The sequence below is a fragment of the Ascaphus truei genome, chromosome 8 (genome assembly GCF_040206685.1).
Source record: "Ascaphus truei isolate aAscTru1 chromosome 8, aAscTru1.hap1, whole genome shotgun sequence".
Lineage (NCBI taxonomy): Eukaryota > Metazoa > Chordata > Amphibia > Anura > Ascaphidae > Ascaphus > Ascaphus truei.
The window spans coordinates 44,920,524-44,943,034 of record NC_134490.1 but is presented as its reverse complement, the minus strand read 5'-3'; the positions used below and the strand labels follow the sequence as shown (position 1 = coordinate 44,943,034).

General features: G+C 45.3%; 1 gene segment (V, D, J or C); it reads left to right on the top strand.

The window, feature by feature from the left end:
* Window positions 1-3,463: 3,463 nt before the first annotated feature.
* The window catches only part of LOC142501644 (anionic trypsin-2-like), a 41,131-nt gene continuing 22,083 nt past the window's right edge, over window positions 3,464-22,511 (top strand). Inside the window, 1 exon segment of the C gene segment in view lies at window positions 3,464-3,539. Coding sequence covers window positions 3,500-3,539 — 40 coding nt within the window.

Sequence of the window (22,511 nt, the reverse complement as noted above, 5' to 3'; positions counted from 1 at the left end):
TGATATCAAGAACAAACAAATTTCTATTAAAACCTAACACAAGGAGCGCATGTTTGTCTCAGCGAGCCTTTTGCCTGGATCACTAATACAGTGTTCATATCTGGGAATAGGGTTTGAGGGAACACATAAGCACAATTAACACCAAAAAAGATGTGCCCGTCGCCAGACATGTTAATTCTTTTCATGGGGGAGATGTCTCTAATTTATCTTTCCAAGGGGTTGAACTTGTAAAATTGGGGATACGTAAGGGCGCTCTGGATACTGCCCTATTAAGAAAGGAGTCCCGATGGATTTACACCCTGGGGACTTTATCCCCTGGGGGCCTAAATGAGGGTTTTGTTTATACCCCCTTCCTGTAAATCCGCCTTTATGATACCCTCCATATGTCACTAGAAACCCCATTACTAAGTTCGCTTTGAGTCCCCAGATTTCTCATGCCAACTCATTAGAAAAGCAGACTGTCTTTTTAAAGTTTAAAGATCGCAAACTTTAGTATTTCATTTATTTTTATGCCCTTGTAGAATGCCTGTCAAAACATCCTCTCATAGAGGAGTTCGTTTCGCCTTATATGTATTTTTAAAACCTTAATAAAGGGTCAATAGGACCGTTTTACAAAGCCTCTTCACTGCAGCTCCTCCCTTCTATGCGCGTCATGACACACGGAGTCACGACGACGCCAACAGGTTGCCTTGACAACCCTACTGGATATAAAGCTGCAGGGAGCTTTGAACCGCCCACTCCCGAAGAAGTTCCATAGCAAGGAACGAAACACGTGTCGGGTGCGACGTCCCGTGTGACGTCATCAGCGCGACCGACTAGGTAGTAGTCCAATCAATTTGTAATCACAGCGTGGAGTGCAATTTTCTACTCTAGCTAAATTTGATGTGGGCCAAATGCGGATCCCACTAGTTAGATACAGCACTATCTGTGTTACCACCTGGTGAAGGATTTCTGTGGAAACTACTCAGCATTTTCAGGTACTCTGCCAGTGATACGTCCTGGGGTATGAGGGGTTATATGACCAACTGCCTCTGTCTAACCGCGGCCTTTATGGTCAGTGTTATTTCTCACGAGGGAACTGCAAAATAGTGGGAGCTCTCTTAACCTTGTCTGACCTGCATGCAGCAGAATCAGACGCCTAAACTACAAATAGGCAACAGATTACAGCATCACTACGGCTATAACACTTAATATCCTGCCCTCCATTTGAACAGAGCTGCATAAAGGCCCAAAACAACCCCCCTCCCCACCCCCCTCTTTCCTTGAGGGGAAAGTGGCACACCAGCACCATATCTGGCACTGTGCACCTGTCTCATTTTTTGACTAAGTGCAAACATACCTGATGATAGTTTCCATACTTACCTGTGCAGATACCAATCTCCACTATTATCACCACCAGGTTCTCACTACCTAGCCTTTTGCCTGGATCACTAATACAGTGTTCATATCCGGGAATAGGGTTTGAGGGAACCAGTCCCAGAATCAGGGCTCAGTTATACCATAGCATCAGTGTAATAATGTTCACTTGTAAATCACCCATTGGGAATCAGCTATAATCAAAGCTATGTGAGACTTTCTTGAAACCTGTATATCTAGACTCCAGTCAGTAAAACAATGCATAGGTGTCTATGGGGTGGTGACAGACCTATATATATACCATAATGGTCATGCCTACCCTCCCCATAAAACAGCCTGCACAACTAACATGACAATGTGGAGTAAACAGGTAAGTACTCACAATACAGCAGCTTGTCCCTGGGTGATGCGTGCCTCACGCCAGCAAGGTAAGTTGAATGGGTGTCCCAGAGGGTCCAAAACTGAGCACAGCAGTAGCAAGGAGTGGGGCCACAAACCAGAAAAAAGGGTTTAAAAAATAGTTTATTTCATGACAAGTGAGGGGTACAGGGTAACTCTGACGCGTTTCGGGAACAAGTCTCTTTGACAAAGGGACTTGTTCCCGAAACGCGTCAGAGTTACCCTGTACCCCTCACTTGTCATGGAATAAACTATTTTTTAAACCCTTTTTTCTGGTTTGTGGCCCCACTCCTTGCTACTGCTGTGCTCCGTTTTGGACCCTCTGGGACACCCATACAACATATCCGGGAATAGGCTTGTAGTTAGCACTCCATACCTCGCTGAGACAAACATGCGCTACTTGTGTTAGGTTTTAATAGAAATTTGTTTGTTCTTGATATCATTAAAATGTATTTATTTTGAGTTCCATTCCCAGTGAGTGCATCCTTTTGGGATTCTTTCCCCTGTTCTCCCATATACGCCTTTATCCCTGATATCACCACTCCAGTCTCCACTCTCTTAGTCCAGTGGCTGAGCGGGGTAACTTCACCTCTCTCCCCCTTCCTCCAGTGACTATACTGGTTAATAGCTGCCGTCAAAATAACGCAACATAAAAGAATGGTATCACAAGTGTTTTAAAGGAGAATAATTGTGTAAATCTGTTATGTAATATGCAATGTGTACCTTTCTAATAAAAAAGATTGAAACAATAAAAAGTTGGGCTCCTTCATAATAGGAAACCAGATTTATTTCTAAGATGAAGCCAGTCTACTTCTTTGTGTGCTGTTTCTGTCACTTAGATCGCAAGATCAACGTAGCAGGGAATTCCTTTCCTATTATCTGAGCTTATGTTATAATTCCTAGTATTGTCTCTTTTGTTAAACTTTTCTTACATTTTTGGCATTATATAAGAACAAATATACACACACACACACACACACACACACACACACACACACACACACACACACACACACACACACACACACACACACACACACACACACACAGTGTATATATATATATATATATATATATATATATATACACATATATATATAATGTATATATACTGTATATATATATATATATATATATATATATATATATACTGTATATATACTGTATATATATATATGTATATATATATACTGTACATACATACATGCATACATACATACATACATCATATATACATACATGCTCAGACAAAGTGGGACTCCTTTCAGAGAGGAATCTGCACTTCTTGATTTTATTTATTAGAAGTTGAATTGTTAGGAAATTACATTTATTTGATACAGAAGACTACACTTTTGAAATCAACAAGTACAACTATTTGTTTAATCACCAGTCACATAGCTGGCAACCTGCTATCCTTCCTACCACCTGCTAAATCCCACACTGAAATTGCTATCTCAAATTAAAGTGTTTGACATTATTCACAGAGCCAGAAGGGGAAGGGGCAGACTAAGGAACAAAGGGTGTGACAAACTATCCTCCCTACAGGAAGAGAGAGGGACAAAGCCAGGGCCATACTAACCATGTCTATTGCCAAATGGAAACTCGGACTCTTATTAATAATTTTATATGCTGTGATAACCTCGTGGTATTGTGTGAACTGACATGTGCTGGTGTTGTGATAAGATATGGATTCAGTAGGAGAATAAATTCTCACCTCTGGACAGGAACTCTTCTTTGTCTCACCATGGAGTATCTCATCTATGTTTCCCTCCTGGGATTTGCTGGTACGTATGAGTTTAATGTCCTGTAGATTCCTGGCAAGCCTAATTGTGCCTGGGTTCCTGATGGTTGGTGGAGCAGAGACAGTTAGGGGCACTAACTAACTAAACTAATAATTGGGCAGCTTTACAAAATAATACAAAGTGTTTTTCCACATATCCATCATCCAGCTCCTTCTCTTAAATCAATTGTAACTTAAAGCAGCCCTAACACATAGACTTGTGCTATAACTGCAATGCAATTTTTTTCTGGTATCCAGGAACAGGATATGAGGGAATATGGGGATGGGGGTAACTAGAGAGCACTAGAATTCAAAACAGAATACTAGGATTCAAATTGGATGCATGGATCATATACCGTATGTACTGGGAGACTTATTCATACTAAGAAACAAAGATGTGCAGTAGGCACTAACAGGTACAATAAGCAATTTCTTGCCCAATATTTACTGAGATCCAAGATGCAGTGAAAGACAAACTGGGTACAGGGACAATTGGTGCAAAGGGAGACTAAAGCTGATACAAGAAGATGATGATGTGCACAGGAGGAAGAGATGGTACTAAGAGACCAGGTGAGCAGTAGGATAGAAGAAGCGATATGGATGTAAGTATTTTGTAAGAAATAAGATGGCTCTTAGATTTGTGTGTAATTGATGTGTGTAGTTGTTGCAGTCAACACATTTCAAAAGTCTCCAGGTATACATAGATATAAACATCTTCAGCCCCTGTTGATCTACTGCTGGATGATCTCCAAGGTATTGACGTTGCAAGGCTCTCTTCTCCACATTGCTCCAACACATTTTCTAATTTCATCTTGCCATCTTACTCCTCTTTGTCTCTTGATAGTCCTTTGAATCCAGTCAAGTGCCTGTACTCAACTGGATTTTAAAACAGCGGTGCGCAAACTGGGGGGGCTTGGGTTTTACAGAGGCCCTGCGCGCTGCCGAAGGCACTTAAAGTAAGTGCCGGGGAAGTGGCGAAGGCCTCTGTAAACCTCACTTACCTTGGCTCCGGCGGCTTGTTAGACACGTCGCCATGACAATGCAGCGTCACATGACGCCACCAGGTCATGTGACATCATGACGTCACATGCCATGGCAACGTGATGTCATGATGCCGACGCCGCAGCCGAGGTAAGAGGGGGAGACGCAGAGGGAGGGGAACTGCCGGTAGGGGGGCGCAGGGAAAAAAGTTTGTGCTCCTGTGGCAGGACGTCCTGTAGCCGAGGTCAGGGAACAGTCCACATGTATAGTTTCAGGATAATGAAAACGTTCAGTGGCTTTATTTCTCCACAGCATAACATAACATGTGGGTACACTGTCCCTTTAAACACCAAAATAAATCCTGCTCCACATTGGGAGAACTGACTAACACACCAGGTCTATCTAGCAGGCTGGCTGGCTAAACCATTTACCAAACCATAAGTGTATATTAAGCAGTCAGGAAAACAAATGAACAATTCTTACTTTGGTTGGAAGAGTTAGTTTGGTGACTCTGTCTGGCTAGCAGCTCACATAGCAGCGTTCTCTAGTCTAAGGCAGCCAGCTACTGCCAGTAACAACATCCTTTTATACCTTGCTGGCTATCAGGTGTCAGCTTACATCCTGATTACCTAGCTTCCTCCTGAGTTAACCTTCTGAGTGCTGGATGAAGCACTCAGACATATGTTTCCCAGGCATAACTGATAGGGGTTGACTTCACCCTGTCACATACCTCCCCTGTTTGTGTGTGGCTAGGGTCCCACACGGCTGAAGCCCGACCCTCCACTCCTCTTGACAAAAAATCGGCATTTCCATGGTACTTTCCAGGTCTATGCTGTAAATCAAAAGAGAAGGGTTGGAGGGCCATATACCACCTGGTCAACCTTGAGTTTGTGTCCTTCATGGTGTTTAACCATTTCAAGGGCGCATGGTCAGTGACCAGGGTGAAGTGCACTCCGGTGACATAATGTCTCAAGGCCTCAATTGCCCATTTTACAGCGAGGCACTCCTTCTCAATAACGGAATACCTCACTTCCCTTGGGAACAGCTTCCGGCTGATGAACAGTATGGGGTGTTCAACACCATCAAATTGCTCGGACAGCACTGCTCCCAGTCCTACCTCTGAGGCATCCATCTGGATGATGAAGGGCTCTTTAAAATCTGGGCTCCGAAGAGCGTGGCCTCTGACAGGCACTTTTTTAGCATGTCAAAGGCGTCTTGGCACTCCCAAGACCATTTAACTTGGGTTGGGGCACTCTTTTTTGTCAGATCTGTTAGGGGTGCAGATATTTCTGAAAAATTGGGGATAAACCGCCTGTAATACCCTGCTAACCCCAAAAGGGAGCGGACCTGTGTCTTTGTCTGTGGGGTGGGGACTTCCTTTATGGCGGCCACCTTGCTAGCTAGTGGCCTTACTATCCCTTCCCCAACGGCATAGCCCAAGTATTTTGTAGTGGATTTACCCAGGGCACATTATTTTGGATTTGCAGTGAGCCCTGCTTCTCTTAAGGACGTTAGGACTGCCCTTAATCTTTTTATATGAGACTGCCAGTGTCTGCTATAGATGACAATGTCATCCAAGTAGGCCGCGGCATATGCCCTATGGGGTCGTAGAACCTTGTCCATTAACCTTTGGAACGTGGCTGGAGCCCCATGTAACCCAAATGGCATAGTGACGAATTGGTATAAACCGAGAGGGGTGGCGAAGGCAGTTTTGCATTTGGATTCTTCCGCTAGAGGTATCTGCCAATATCCTTTCGTGAGATCTAGGGTGGAGATATACTCTGCTTTATCAAGAGACTCAAGCAATTCATCCACCCTAGGCATTGGGTAAGCATCGAATCTGGATACAGCATTTACCTTTCGCAGATCCACGCAAAACCTCACCTTCCCATCTGGTTTAGGGACCAACACTATAGGGCTACACCATTTGCTGTGGGACTCCTCGATCACGCCCAATTCCAACATGTCTATTATCTCCTTCTCTACCAGGTCTTTTGGCCCTTTGGCAATCTGTAGGGACAGGACCGTACTTTTACGCCAGGTTCTGTCTCAATCCTATGGGACACTAAATCAGTCTGCCCTGGCAGCTCAGAAAAAACATCTGGGAACTGGTCACATAATTCTAGTAGGTCTGACGTTTGTTCCGTTGTTAACTGCCCTCCCATGGGAACCTGAAGGTCATTGTATGTACTACCCTTTGGAGGCTGTGGACCCAAATACGTCTCTCCTTCCTGAGGGTGGATGAACAGCGATCTCATCATTTTTCAGGGTTTCAGGAGGTTTACGTGGTAGATTTGTTTACCTTTCCTGGACCCTGGTTGAGAGATCTCATAGTTCACCTCCCCGGTGCAGCGGAGAATTTGGAAAGGACCCTGCCACTTTGCAAGGAGTTTACTCTCTGATGTCGGTAGTAGTAGCATCACTTGGTTGGAAGACCCTTGTAGACGGACGTTCACAGAGGTACACAATTTGGAGACGTTTATAATGTGAAATTATAATAGGCTTTATTGTGCCATTTCCTTTTTTATCAGGAAAACATCCAAACATGGGGGGGGGGGGGACAAAGCTTCCATTCACTTGGGAGTATTTCTCCAAGTCCCCAAACACATAGCATGAATTAAGCAGATATAGAAAGTCTTGTAAATAAAAGTCTTATCTGTTCCTTGTGGTTTGGAGGGAAAATCTTCTCACTTCGTGGTTCAGCTTCAGGTGTAGTAGTTTTGCCTGTGTCTTGAAATCAGCTCTGCTGTGCAGAGCTCAAGATTGGTCAGCTCCAGAGATCGGGATTTTTTTGGGTCAGTCTCTCCTGGGACTCAAGAACCTCTGCTCTGTCTCTCCAAAGGTCAGCTCTCAGTCAGAGCTAAAGAGAGTCCCTTCCTGTCTCAAAGGCAGGCTTTTTGTAAACAATCTAATCAGGCAGGTGGTGTTTAGTAATTAACTACCACACTGGTAGATTAAAGGAACATTACTGAACAGGGATAAGTCCCCTGTTACATACCTCCCCTGTTTGTGGGAAGCTCGGGCTTACCACGGCCAAAGCCCATCCTTCCACTCTCATTCTAGATATCTCTGTGACTTGAATGAGAGTGGATGGAGGAAGAGAACCCTCTGTCCCACTGGGATTGGAGCCCTTTCTCCAGTTTATTTTTGTCTCCTCCCAAAGATGCTTGAGATCAGCACTCCTCAGTCGTTCGAGGAGGACTTTTTCCACGTAAAGTCTTTTAATCGCGTGCGCGGTCTTGAGATATCTGTTGCGTCGGGCACTCCTCTTTTTGTAGACAAAGTGTATGGCAACAGTTGTAGGGCAGTTAGGACTAGCCCTTAGAGTTTTCTGCTCTTGAAGTGGTCTTTCTGCAGCTTCTCCACACCACGGAGTCGCCAGTTCAGCTTCTTCAGCTAAGGATTCTTCTGGCTTTGATTCTGCACTCCTACCTCTGTTTGTTGCCTGTTGGGCAGCTGTAGGTTTGGCTAGTGCTTTCTTTGGGGGCTCAAACTTCGGAATTTTGTTTTGAAGTTGCGTGGAGTCCCCAACTCTCACTGTACCCTTGTCCTTACGGGCATTAGTTACTGTGACTGTGAGATACTGGTGCTTGGGCAGAGCCAATACCTTTTTCTGTATTGGAGGAATCTGTATCAGAGTCTCCTTCATATTCTGGAGCTCTGTCATTTTTGTCGTCAAGGTTGCCTCTGCGACAGTTTTCTCCTTGGTGTACTGACGAACAGTCTCTCTGTCTCTCCTGCTCTTGCTCCAGTTTCTGGGCCTTCTCACGCTCCCTCTCATACAGAGTCACCTGGTATCGAAGCTCCGCTTCCAACGATGCTCTGAAGACATGCAGCGTGGCCTTTAGCTCCTCATACTGCTCTGTGGGGAAGTACTGGGTATTCAGACGTTCCTGCAGCGCTTGTACCTCTTTAGCAGCCTGCAGTTTTTCTTCCTGTAGCGTTTGCTGCTTCTCCTCAGCATACTGGAGGTGTGTACGCAGACCTTGCAGTTGGTTCTGCAGTCGGTGCTCTGCGTCAAACTTTTCCTTGACTTCTTCTGTTAACTGAAAATTTTCTTCTTTCAGTTTTAAGTTTTCTCTTTTTAATCTTGAACTTTCTCCTTTTTCAGTCTCTGTATTCTTCAGGGCTTCTTTGCAGTCCTCCTTCCATTTACGCACATCTGCTTTGAGAATGACAATCTCCTGGCGTGAGACTTCCTTCTCTAGGTTGAGGGTCTGAAGCTCCTTCTGAGAGACTTTGAGAACTGTACCAAGATTACCAATAGTTTCTTTAGCAATGTCCAGCTCCTCTGTGAGACTGTGTAGTTCCTTTCTGGAAACTTCCAGGTCTGTGCGGCAGCTGTTGGTCTCATGATGTGAGGCATCAAGCTCTATACGAAGAGTGTGAACCTCTTGCTGGAAGACTGTCATCTGCTTCAGTGCCTCCTCATACTTCCGCTTTAGCGTAGCCACCGTTTTATCAGATTGGCTCTGCTTTTCATCCATGGCGGAGATAGTAGCCTTTGCAGTATCTAGCTCAGTCTTGAGATCCTCCAATTCGGTCTTGGCCGCAGAGTAAATTGCGAGCACAGTCTTCTGTAGGTCAGCATTATTTTTTCTCTCTCTTCCTAATTCTTCACAGAGCAGATCACAGTCATGCCTGGCAATTTTCAGGGCGTCTTCAGGGCTGGTCAAGGGATCGTCACTCACTGGTTCTGGCTCCGCTTCCCTGGGATGACTAGTTGAGGGTTCCTCACTGTTGGCACCGGACAGACACTTCTTTGGGGTACACGACTTCTGCCTTGGCCGTCTGGATATTCAGTTAACCGTGGGACGAATTCTCCATTTTCTCTAGGCTGCAAAGCAACTCGGCCCCCCTTTTCCTCCACAGGATCTGCAGACATGTCTGTTCCTTCCACGGTAAGTGAAGAACTGCTTTTCTTTTTCTTTTTCTGCCTTTTTGATTTGGATGACACCGTCCCTTCAGGGATATTGGGGTCTCCATCTTCATTTGAAATTTTAGCAGCTTCATTATATATGCCAGGCTTTTCTTGCAGTTGCTTTAGCTGACAGAAATATTGGGTGATCTGCTGCTCCCGCTCTGTCTCCTGTTGATCATACTCGTCATCAAAGGGAGCGGTCTTTTCTGTTCGTGCCGAGTTCAGGCACCCCCACCATTCTTGGGGTGTTTTGTGGGTGTGACTCGGTTCGGGTTCCCTGTAAGAGATGTCTTCCTCTTTATTGGACTGGAAGGGCCACTCTTCCGTGGGGTCGGGTTCATTACAGGAATGCTGCATCTTGTCCTCCATTTTTAGGCTATCAGGTGTAATTTTCTTCCTGACCTCAGGAGGCTCTATTGAAGCTGTTGCCACTGTATTTGCTAGAACCCCCAATTGTGGTAGTCCTACAGATGGGCATATTTTGCTTGTAGAGGTCGTAGCTCTCACAGGCATCTCTGTAGACTTTTCTTTCTTGGATAATTTTTTTTTTTTCAATTGCAGCAGTACTGCATGCATTTTCTTTTATCAGGTATACAAGATGTGCAGTTGCTAGGTAAAAAAAAAAAGTCTATTTGCTTTACACTATTTTCTTGCAGGGTGCAATCTCCCCGCTTCAGCAACAGAATTTGGTTTTCTGCCTGAGTTCAGTAATTTTCAGTCTCATCTTTGGGTATTATGGCATTCACACTTCACACTTTGGGTGTCTGTTTTTGCTCCCAAGATATATATAGGCAGACTTTTTTACTTGCAGAAAAAAAACATTCTTTGCAGTGGACTATTTCTTTCATTCCCGGCAGGGTGACTCAACATTCAGCAATTGGTTTTGAAAAAACCTTTTACACAGTTCAGAAATCACTTTTTCCCCCTATAGGGCAATTTTACACTCAGCATTGGTTTGCTAAAAATTCCCCTGCTTCAGCACAGTCTTGTATCAATTTTCACACTTTTCTGCATATACTCCATTCACAGCTGGTAGTCCTATGCGGTGTGGCAACCTTTATTTGCAAAATCAGTATTCACTGCTTCAGCGAAACTTTTGAAAACAACAAACACCTATCCCTTTTCAAGGGCTGACTCACTTCTTGAACCCTGACTATGGCTGAAAGGCAAAACCCCTATTTCAATGACCATATTACACTTTGTGATAGGCAAATTAAGGTTTAGCTACTTCAGCAGTCTCTTCTGGGTTTTTGTAAGTCTCAGTGCAGTGTGGTTTCAGTGGTGTGTATCCCTTTAATTCCAATATCTGCTGCATGAGGTTTTTTTTTTTTTCAGACTGTTTGAAGGCAAAAAGCATAAAAAAAATTTCACATAAAAATCTCCGGTCCTTTTTAACTACAAAGACACCTCTTGTCCCACCTCGGACACCAAATGTAGACGGACGTTCACAGAGGTACACAATTTGGAGACGTTTATAATGTGAAATTATAATAGGCTTTATTGTGCCTTTTCCTTTTTTATCAGGAAAACATCCAAACAAGGGGGGGGGGGAACAAAGCTTCCATTCACTTGGGAGTATTTCTCCAAGTCCCCAAACACATAGCATGAATGAAGCAGATATAGAAAGTCTTGTAAATAAAAGTCTTATCTGTTCCATGTTGTTTGGAGGGAAAATCTTCTCACTTCCTGGTTCAGCTTCAGGTGTAGTAGTTTTCCCTGTGTCTTGAAATCAGCTCTGCTGTGCAGAGCTCAAGACTGGTCAGCTCCAGAGATCGGGGTGTTTTTTGGTCAGTCTCTCCTGGGACTCAAGAACCTCTGCTCTGTCTCTCCAAAGGTCAGCTCTCAGTCAGAGCTAAAGAGAGTCCCTTCCTGTCTCAAAGGCAGGCTTTTTGTAAACAATCTAATCAGGCAGGTGGTGTTTAGTAATTAACTACCACACTGGTAGATTAAAGGAACATTACTGAACAGGGATAAGTCCCCTGTTACATACCTCCCCTGTTTGTGGGAAGCTCGGGCTTACCACGGCCAAAGCCCATCCTTCCACTCTCATTCTAGATATCTCTGTGACTTGAATGAGAGTGGATGGAGGAAGAGAACCCTCTGTCCCACTGGGATTGGAGCCCTTTCTCCAGTTTATTTTTGTCTCCTCCCAAAGATGCTTGAGATCAGCACTCCTCAGTCGTTCGAGGAGGACTTTTTCCACGTAAAGTCTTTTTATCGCGTGCGCGGTCTTGAGATATCTGTTGCGTCGGGCACTCCTCTTTTTGTAGACAAAGTGTATGGCAACAGTTGTAGGGCAGTTAGGACTAGCCCTTAGAGTTTTCTGCTCTTGAAGTGGTCTTTCTGCAGCTTCTCCACACCACGGAGTCGCCAGTTCAGCTTCTTCAGCTAAGGATTCTTCTGGCTTTGATTCTGCACTCCTACCTCTGTTTGTTGCCTGTTGGGCAGCTGTAGGTTTGGCTAGTGCTTTCTTTGGGGGCTCAAACTTCGGAATTTTGTTTTGAAGTTGCGTGGAGTCCCCAACTCTCACTGTACCCTTGTCCTTACGGGCATTAGTTACTGTGACTGTGAGATACTGGTGCTTGGGCAGAGCCAATACCTTTTTCTGTATTGGAGGAATCTGTATCAGAGTCTCCTTCATATTCTGGAGCTCTGTCATTTTTGTCGTCAAGGTTGCCTCTGCGACAGTTTTCTCCTTGGTGTACTGACGAACAGTCTCTCTGTCTCTCCTGCTCTTGCTCCAGTTTCTGGGCCTTCTCACGCTCCCTCTCATACAGAGTCACCTGGTATCGAAGCTCCGCTTCCAACTATGCTCTGAAGACATGCAGCGTGGCCTTTAGCTCCTCATACTGCTCTGTGGGGAAGTACTGGGTATTCAGACGTTCCTGCAGCGCTTGTACCTCTTTAGCAGCCTGCAGTTTTTCTTCCTGTAGCGTTTGCTGCTTCTCCTCAGCATACTGGAGGTGTGTACGCAGACCTTGCAGTTGGTTCTGCAGTCGGTGCTCTGCGTCAAACTTTTCCTTGACTTCTTCTGTTAACTGAAAATTTTCTTCTTTCAGTTTTAAGTTTTCTCTTTTTAATCTTGAACTTTCTCCTTTTTCAGTCTCTGTATTCTTCAGGGCTTCTTTGCAGTCCTCCTTCCATTTACGCACATCTGCTTTGAGAATGACAATCTCCTGGCGTGAGACTTCCTTCTCTAGGTTGAGGGTCTGAAGCTCCTTCTGAGAGACTTTGAGAACTGTACCAAGATTACCAATAGTTTCTTTAGCAATGTCCAGCTCCTCTGTGAGACTGTGTAGTTCCTTTCTGGAAACTTCCAGGTCTGTGCGGCAGCTGTTGGTCTCATGATGTGAGGCATCAAGCTCTATACGAAGAGTGTGAACCTCTTGCTGGAAGACTGTCATCTGCTTCAGTGCCTCCTCATACTTCCGCTTTAGCGTAGCCACCGTTTTATCAGATTGGCTCTGCTTTTCATCCATGGCGGAGATAGTAGCCTTTGCAGTATCTAGCTCAGTCTTGAGATCCTCCAATTCGGTCTTGGCCGCAGAGTAAATTGCGAGCACAGTCTTCTGTAGGTCAGCATTATTTTTTCTCTCTCTTCCTAATTCTTCACAGAGCAGATCACAGTCATGCCTGGCAATTTTCAGGGCGTCTTCAGGGCTGGTCAAGGGATCGTCACTCACTGGTTCTGGCTCCGCTTCCCTGGGATGACTAGTTGAGGGTTCCTCACTGTTGGCACCGGACAGACACTTCTTTGGGGTACACGACTTCTGCCTTGGCCGTCTGGATATTCAGTTAACCGTGGGACGAATTCTCCATTTTCTCTAGGCTGCAAAGCAACTCGGCCCCCCTTTTCCTCCACAGGATCTGCAGACATGTCTGTTCCTTCCACGGTAAGTGAAGAACTGCTTTTCTTTTTCTTTTTCTGCCTTTTTGATTTGGATGACACCGTCCCTTCAGGGATATTGGGGTCTCCATCTTCATTTGAAATTTTAGCAGCTTCATTATATATGCCAGGCTTTTCTTGCAGTTGCTTTAGCTGACAGAAATATTGGGTGATCTGCTGCTCCCGCTCTGTCTCCTGTTGATCATACTCGTCATCAAAGGGAGCGGTCTTTTCTGTTCGTGCCGAGTTCAGGCACCCCCACCATTCTTGGGGTGTTTTGTGGGTGTGACTCGGTTCGGGTTCCCTGTAAGAGATGTCTTCCTCTTTATTGGACTGGAAGGGCCACTCTTCCGTGGGGTCGGGTTCATTACAGGAATGCTGCATCTTGTCCTCCATTTTTAGGCTATCAGGTGTAATTTTCTTCCTGACCTCAGGAGGCTCTATTGAAGCTGTTGCCACTGTATTTGCTAGAACCCCCAATTGTGGTAGTCCTACAGATGGGCATATTTTGCTTGTAGAGGTCGTAGCTCTCACAGGCATCTCTGTAGACTTTTCTTTCTTGGATAATTTTTTTTTTTTTTCAATTGCAGCAGTACTGCATGCATTTTCTTTTATCAGGTATACAAGATGTGCAGTTGCTAGGTAAAAAAAAAAAGTCTATTTGCTTTACACTATTTTCTTGCAGGGTGCAATCTCCCCGCTTCAGCAACAGAATTTGGTTTTCTGCCTGAGTTCAGTAATTTTCAGTCTCATCTTTGGGTATTATGGCATTCACACTTCACACTTTGGGTGTCTGTTTTTGCTCCCAAGATATATATAGGCAGACTTTTTTACTTGCAGAAAAAAAACATTCTTTGCAGTGGACTATTTCTTTCATTCCCGGCAGGGTGACTCAACATTCAGCAATTGGTTTTGAAAAAACCTTTTACACAGTTCAGAAATCACTTTTTCCCCCTATAGGGCAATTTTACACTCAGCATTGGTTTGCTAAAAATTCCCCTGCTTCAGCACAGTCTTGTATCAATTTTCACACTTTTCTGCATATACTCCATTCACAGCTGGTAGTCCTATGCGGTGTGGCAACCTTTATTTGCAAAATCAGTATTCACTGCTTCAGCGAAACTTTTGAAAACAACAAACACCTATCCCTTTTCAAGGGCTGACTCACTTCTTGAACCCTGACTATGGCTGAAAGGCAAAACCCCTATTTCAATGACCATATTACACTTTGTGATAGGCAAATTAAGGTTTAGCTACTTCAGCAGTCTCTTCTGGGTTTTTGTAAGTCTCAGTGCAGTGTGGTTTCAGTGGTGTGTATCCCTTTAATTCCAATATCTGCTGCATGAGGTTTTTTTTTTTTTCAGACTGTTTGAAGGCAAAAAGCATAAAAAAAATTTCACATAAAAATCTCCGGTCCTTTTTAACTACAAAGACACCTCTTGTCCCACCTCGGACACCAAATGTAGACGGACGTTCACAGAGGTACACAATTTGGAGACGTTTATAATGTGAAATTATAATAGGCTTTATTGTGCCTTTTCCTTTTTTATCAGGAAAACATCCAAACAAGGGGGGGGGGGGAACAAAGCTTCCATTCACTTGGGAGTATTTCTCCAAGTCCCCAAACACATAGCATGAATGAAGCAGATATAGAAAGTCTTGTAAATAAAAGTCTTATCTGTTCCATGTTGTTTGGAGGGAAAATCTTCTCACTTCCTGGTTCAGCTTCAGGTGTAGTAGTTTTCCCTGTGTCTTGAAATCAGCTCTGCTGTGCAGAGCTCAAGACTGGTCAGCTCCAGAGATCGGGGTGTTTTTTGGTCAGTCTCTCCTGGGACTCAAGAACCTCTGCTCTGTCTCTCCAAAGGTCAGCTCTCAGTCAGAGCTAAAGAGAGTCCCTTCCTGTCTCAAAGGCAGGCTTTTTGTAAACAATCTAATCAGGCAGGTGGTGTTTAGTAATTAACTACCACACTGGTAGATTAAAGGAACATTACTGAACAGGGATAAGTCCCCTGTTACATACCTCCCCTGTTTGTGGGAAGCTCGGGCTTACCACGGCCAAAGCCCATCCTTCCACTCTCATTCTAGATATCTCTGTGACTTGAATGAGAGTGGATGGAGGAAGAGAACCCTCTGTCCCACTGGGATTGGAGCCCTTTCTCCAGTTTATTTTTGTCTCCTCCCAAAGATGCTTGAGATCAGCACTCCTCAGTCGTTCGAGGAGGACTTTTTCCACGTAAAGTCTTTTTATCGCGTGCGCGGTCTTGAGATATCTGTTGCGTCGGGCACTCCTCTTTTTGTAGACAAAGTGTATGGCAACAGTTGTAGGGCAGTTAGGACTAGCCCTTAGAGTTTTCTGCTCTTGAAGTGGTCTTTCTGCAGCTTCTCCACACCACGGAGTCGCCAGTTCAGCTTCTTCAGCTAAGGATTCTTCTGGCTTTGATTCTGCACTCCTACCTCTGTTTGTTGCCTGTTGGGCAGCTGTAGGTTTGGCTAGTGCTTTCTTTGGGGGCTCAAACTTCGGAATTTTGTTTTGAAGTTGCGTGGAGTCCCCAACTCTCACTGTACCCTTGTCCTTACGGGCATTAGTTACTGTGACTGTGAGATACTGGTGCTTGGGCAGAGCCAATACCTTTTTCTGTATTGGAGGAATCTGTATCAGAGTCTCCTTCATATTCTGGAGCTCTGTCATTTTTGTCGTCAAGGTTGCCTCTGCGACAGTTTTCTCCTTGGTGTACTGACGAACAGTCTCTCTGTCTCTCCTGCTCTTGCTCCAGTTTCTGGGCCTTCTCACGCTCCCTCTCATACAGAGTCACCTGGTATCGAAGCTCCGCTTCCAACGATGCTCTGAAGACATGCAGCGTGGCCTTTAGCTCCTCATACTGCTCTGTGGGGAAGTACTGGGTATTCAGACGTTCCTGCAGCGCTTGTACCTCTTTAGCAGCCTGCAGTTTTTCTTCCTGTAGCGTTTGCTGCTTCTCCTCAGCATACTGGAGGTGTGTACGCAGACCTTGCAGTTGGTTCTGCAGTCGGTGCTCTGCGTCAAACTTTTCCTTGACTTCTTCTGTTAACTGAAAATTTTCTTCTTTCAGTTTTAAGTTTTCTCTTTTTAATCTTGAACTTTCTCCTTTTTCAGTCTCTGTATTCTTCAGGGCTTCTTTGCAGTCCTCCTTCCATTTACGCACATCTGCTTTGAGAATGACAATCTCCTGGCGTGAGACTTCCTTCTCTAGGTTGAGGGTCTGAAGCTCCTTCTGAGAGACTTTGAGAACTGTACCAAGATTACCAATAGTTTCTTTAGCAATGTCCAGCTCCTCTGTGAGACTGTGTAGTTCCTTTCTGGAAACTTCCAGGTCTGTGCGGCAGCTGTTGGTCTCATGATGTGAGGCATCAAGCTCTATACGAAGAGTGTAAACCTCTTGCTGGAAGACTGTCATCTGCTTCAGTGCCTCCTCATACTTCCGCTTTAGCGTAGCCACCGTTTTATCAGATTGGCTCTGCTTTTCATCCATGGCGGAGATAGTAGCCTTTGCAGTATATAGCTCAGTCTTGAGATCCTCCAATTCGGTCTTGGCCGCAGAGTAAATTGCGAGCACAGTCTTCTGTAGGTCAGCATTATTTTTTCTCTCTCTTCCTAATTCTTCACAGAGCAGATCACAGTCATGCCTGGCAATTTTCAGGGCGTCTTCAGGGCTGGTCAAGGGATCGTCACTCACTGGTTCTGGCTCCGCTTCCCTGGGATGACTAGTTGAGGGTTCCTCACTGTTGGCACCGGACAGACACTTCTTTGGGGTACACGACTTCTGCCTTGGCCGTCTGGATATTCAGTTAACCGTGGGACGAATTCTCCATTTTCTCTAGGCTGCAAAGCAACTCGGCCCCCCTTTTCCTCCACAGGATCTGCAGACATGTCTGTTCCTTCCACGGTAAGTGAAGAACTGCTTTTCTTTTTCTTTTTCTGCCTTTTTGATTTGGATGACACCGTCCCTTCAGGGATATTGGGGTCTCCATCTTCATTTGAAATTTTAGCAGCTTCATTATATATGCCAGGCTTTTCTTGCAGTTGCTTTAGCTGACAGAAATATTGGGTGATCTGCTGCTCCCGCTCTGTCTCCTGTTGATCATACTCGTCATCAAAGGGAGCGGTCTTTTCTGTTCGTGCCGAGTTCAGGCACCCCCACCATTCTTGGGGTGTTTTGTGGGTGTGACTCGGTTCGGGTTCCCTGTAAGAGATGTCTTCCTCTTTATTGGACTGGAAGGGCCACTCTTCCGTGGGGTCGGGTTCATTACAGGAATGCTGCATCTTGTCCTCCATTTTTAGGCTATCAGGTGTAATTTTCTTCCTGACCTCAGGAGGCTCTATTGAAGCTGTTGCCACTGTATTTGCTAGAACCCCCAATTGTGGTAGTCCTACAGATGGGCATATTTTGCTTGTAGAGGTCGTAGCTCTCACAGGCATCTCTGTAGACTTTTCTTTCTTGGATAATTTTTTTTTTTTTTCAATTGCAGCAGTACTGCATGCATTTTCTTTTATCAGGTATACAAGATGTGCAGTTGCTAGGTAAAAAAAAAAAGTCTATTTGCTTTACACTATTTTCTTGCAGGGTGCAATCTCCCCGCTTCAGCAACAGAATTTGGTTTTCTGCCTGAGTTCAGTAATTTTCAGTCTCATCTTTGGGTATTATGGCATTCACACTTCACACTTTGGGTGTCTGTTTTTGCTCCCAAGATATATATAGGCAGACTTTTTTACTTGCAGAAAAAAAACATTCTTTGCAGTGGACTATTTCTTTCATTCCCGGCAGGGTGACTCAACATTCAGCAATTGGTTTTGAAAAAACCTTTTACACAGTTCAGAAATCACTTTTTCCCCCTATAGGGCAATTTTACACTCAGCATTGGTTTGCTAAAAATTCCCCTGCTTCAGCACAGTCTTGTATCAATTTTCACACTTTTCTGCATATACTCCATTCACAGCTGGTAGTCCTATGCGGTGTGGCAACCTTTATTTGCAAAATCAGTATTCACTGCTTCAGCGAAACTTTTGAAAACAACAAACACCTATCCCTTTTCAAGGGCTGACTCACTTCTTGAACCCTGACTATGGCTGAAAGGCAAAACCCCTATTTCAATGACCATATTACACTTTGTGATAGGCAAATTAAGGTTTAGCTACTTCAGCAGTCTCTTCTGGGTTTTTGTAAGTCTCAGTGCAGTGTGGTTTCAGTGGTGTGTATCCCTTTAATTCCAATATCTGCTGCATGAGGTTTTTTTTTTTTCAGACTGTTTGAAGGCAAAAAGCATAAAAAAAATTTCACATAAAAATCTCCGGTCCTTTTTAACTACAAAGACACCTCTTGTCCCACCTCGGACACCAAATGTAGACGGACGTTCACAGAGGTACACAATTTGGAGACGTTTATAATGTGAAATTATAATAGGCTTTATTGTGCCTTTTCCTTTTTTATCAGGAAAACATCCAAACAAGGGGGGGGGGGAACAAAGCTTCCATTCACTTGGGAGTATTTCTCCAAGTCCCCAAACACATAGCATGAATGAAGCAGATATAGAAAGTCTTGTAAATAAAAGTCTTATCTGTTCCATGTTGTTTGGAGGGAAAATCTTCTCACTTCCTGGTTCAGCTTCAGGTGTAGTAGTTTTCCCTGTGTCTTGAAATCAGCTCTGCTGTGCAGAGCTCAAGACTGGTCAGCTCCAGAGATCGGGGTGTTTTTTGGTCAGTCTCTCCTGGGACTCAAGAACCTCTGCTCTGTCTCTCCAAAGGTCAGCTCTCAGTCAGAGCTAAAGAGAGTCCCTTCCTGTCTCAAAGGCAGGCTTTTTGTAAACAATCTAATCAGGCAGGTGGTGTTTAGTAATTAACTACCACACTGCTAGATTAAAGGAACATTACTGAACAGGGATAAGTCCCCTGTTACAACCCTCAAGCGGGCATTTTGGTTGTACTGCCTCTCTTGACGTTCTTGAGCAGATTTGAGGTTTTCCTTAGCAAACCGACCTATCGTGTCTAGGCGGTTTCTAAGGTCTATGACATACTGAAGGGTATTCTTGGAGGGGGAGGGCTCCTCCTCCCAGGATTCCTTCAGTAGGAAGAGAATACCCCGAGGTTAGCGTCCATATAGGAGCTCAAACGGGGAGAAGCCTGTGGATGATTGGGGAACTTCTCGTACCGCAAACAATAGGAAAGGGAGAAGTTTATCCCAAGCTCGCTTTTCAGTGTCCACAAACTTCCTAAGCATGGTTTTTAAAGTACGGTTAAACCTCGCTACCAATCCATCAGTCTGAGGATGGTAGACTGAGGTCCGGACGGATTTTACCTCCAATAACTTCAGGACATCCTGCATTAACTTTGCCATGAAATTTGTTCCCTGGTCAGTTAACATTACTTGGGGAAGTCCTACCCTAGAAAACAGTTCTAACAGCCTGTGAGCAACCTGTTTAGCAGTGGCTGATCTCAGCGGGAAGGCCTCAGGATATCTTGTGGCATAATCTACACCAACGAGTATAAATTTATGTCCCTTCGCAGAGGGTTCTAAAGGTCCGACCAGATCTACCCCAATTCTCTCGAATGGGACGGCTACCAAGGACAGAGGGACCAAGGGAGCCGGCTTCTGTCCTTTTTGGCTAGTTAACTGGCATTCAGGACATGTCTCACATAGTTTCATGATGTCACCATGTATGCCTGGCCAGTAAAACCGTGACGAGATGCGGTCCGTGGTCTTATCCCTGCCCAAATGACCACCCCATGGGAGAGTATGGGCTAGGGTGAACACTGTTTTAATCAACCCTTTAGGTTCTAGCATCTGTCGAATGACCTCCCCTGTTTGTGTAACCTTATTCACATGATATAGGATGTCATTCAATAGTTCAAAATGTGGAAACACTCTTGCACCTTGTTCATCCATTATCTTGTTGTTGACCTGTACCACCTTCTCATATATTCTAGCCAGAGCTGGGTCTTCCCTCTGCCTCTGACGGAAGTCAGGAAGATCCAGGTCTGGCAAAATTCCAGTATCTATCTGTTCCCCACCCTGGTCATCTCCGGCCATGACCTGCAGTCCTTGGGCTGACTAATGTTACCAAGAGTCCCAGCCTTTCTTAACCAGTCCTCTTTTTCCGCACGTCTCTGTTTACATGTCTTTGGGACGTGGTGTCTATGGGGAAAAATCTCTGGGGAAAAAGGAAACAAGTCTCCGGGTTTCTCCGGTACCAGAGAAGTAGGCTCCGTAGGAGTAGGGGCCAACAATGTTTCAAAGTAGGACCAGTCTCGGCCAAGTAGAACAGGAGCAGGTAGCCAGGGAGCAACTCCCACTAGTAGGCTAGCCTCTTGATCCTTGATACGCAGTAGAATGTTCGCCGTCGGGTATGTCTTTGTATCCCCATGGATACACTCGATATTCCACGGAGAGTCTGTTGCTTGGAATTAGGCCCTCTAGGATCAGGGTTTTTCCAGATCCCGATTCCAGCATGGCTTTTACTATTTTCCCCTCCAGAGATGCTGGGACTAACCACGGATTGTGGTCCCCTCAGAGAGAAGCTGTGGCAGTGGTTCTGCCATATGAACAGTCCATCTCATCATCTCCTGAGTCCGCAAACTCGGTCGTCAGTGGAAGCTCTCGACGGGGCTCGGTGTTTGGACCTCTCCGCTGTTGGATGGGATCCTCCCTTCTGGGTGGTGGTATCCTCTCCACCGGATGGGTGACGGGAGTCCAGGTTCTCAGAGAATACTGTGGGTGGCGGCCTCCCTTGAGTGATCCAATGGCCTCGGACCTGGGACGGGCGTCTCTGCGGGTGTTTGTACCAAGAACCCTCCGAGATGGGAAAGGGTCTTCCCATCGGGTTGACTGGATCTCCTGAGCTGGCGGGTTGTAGACCCCTCGATTGTCTGCTCTCCTGCCTCTGGCATCACTGGAAGCAACTGGTGTTTGCACGGACCGTTCCCAGCTATCTTGTTGGGTGTCGTCGCCAAGGAAGTTTTCCACCAAGCGGACCGCTGAATCCAGGGAAAATGCAGCATGTCTTTTTACCCAGGAGCGGGAGGAGGGGGGCAGTATCTGTATGAACTGCTCGAGCACAAACTGTTCAAGGATCTCTGCCTTGGTATGCTTCTCCGGTTGCATCCACCTGGTACATAAGTCTACTCAGCGGTGGGCTACGACCCGGGGTCTGTCTCTGTTTGTATATTTGACTGTCCAGAACCGCTGTAGGTAGGTCTCTGGAGTGAGGCCTAGGCGATCCAGAATAGCAGCCTTTAGTTGCTGATAGTCCATGGCCTCGTCTGCTGGAAAAGCCTGGTAGGCTGTCTGAGCTTCTCCTATGAGGAGTGGAGCCAGAGTCATTACCCAGCGATCAACTGTCCAGCCGTGGGCCGTGGCTACCCTTTCAAAAGTGAGGAGAAATGCCTCTGGGTCTTCGGTTGGCTTCATTTTATGTAGCATCACCGGTGGGTTATTGGGAATCTCTGGTCTGACTGTGGCTGAGCCTTCGGCCAGCAGTTGGAGTAGCTTTTCCTCTCACCAGGCCTGTTTCTCATCTTGCTGGGCTTGTCGCTCAGCTTGCTTCTCTGCTAGCTGGAGCTGTTGCTCAAGGAACTGAGAAAAAATTGTCTCCAATTTTTTTTTGTGTGGCCCTTCAGATACTGGACCGTCCGACATCCCACTTCTGACACCACCTCTGGCAGGACAGCCTGTAGCCGAGGTCAGGGAACAGTCAACACGTGTAGTTTCAGGATAATGAAAACGTTCAGTGGCTTTATTTCTCCACAGCATAACATAACATGTGGGTACACTGTCCCTTTAAACACCAAAATAAATCCTGCTCCACATTGGGAGAACTGACTAACACACCAGGCCTATCTAGCAGGCTGGCTGGCTAAACCATTTACCAAACCATAAGTGTATATTAAGCAGTCAGGAAAACAAATGAACAATTCTTAATTTGGTTGGAAGAGTTAGCTTGGTGAATCCGTCTGGCTAGCAGCTCACATAGCAGCGTGCTCTGGTCTAAGGCAGCCAGATACTGTGCCTGTTCTGTTCTGACTGACAGATTAAATCTGTCAGTGGTGATAATGGATACCGAGGCTTGAGCCTCATTACTCCAAGTTCTCTTGTTGAGTGTATTGTCGCACACTTTAGAAAGCTTCTTGATCTGTGTTACTTGCCACAGTTGAGTTGGTT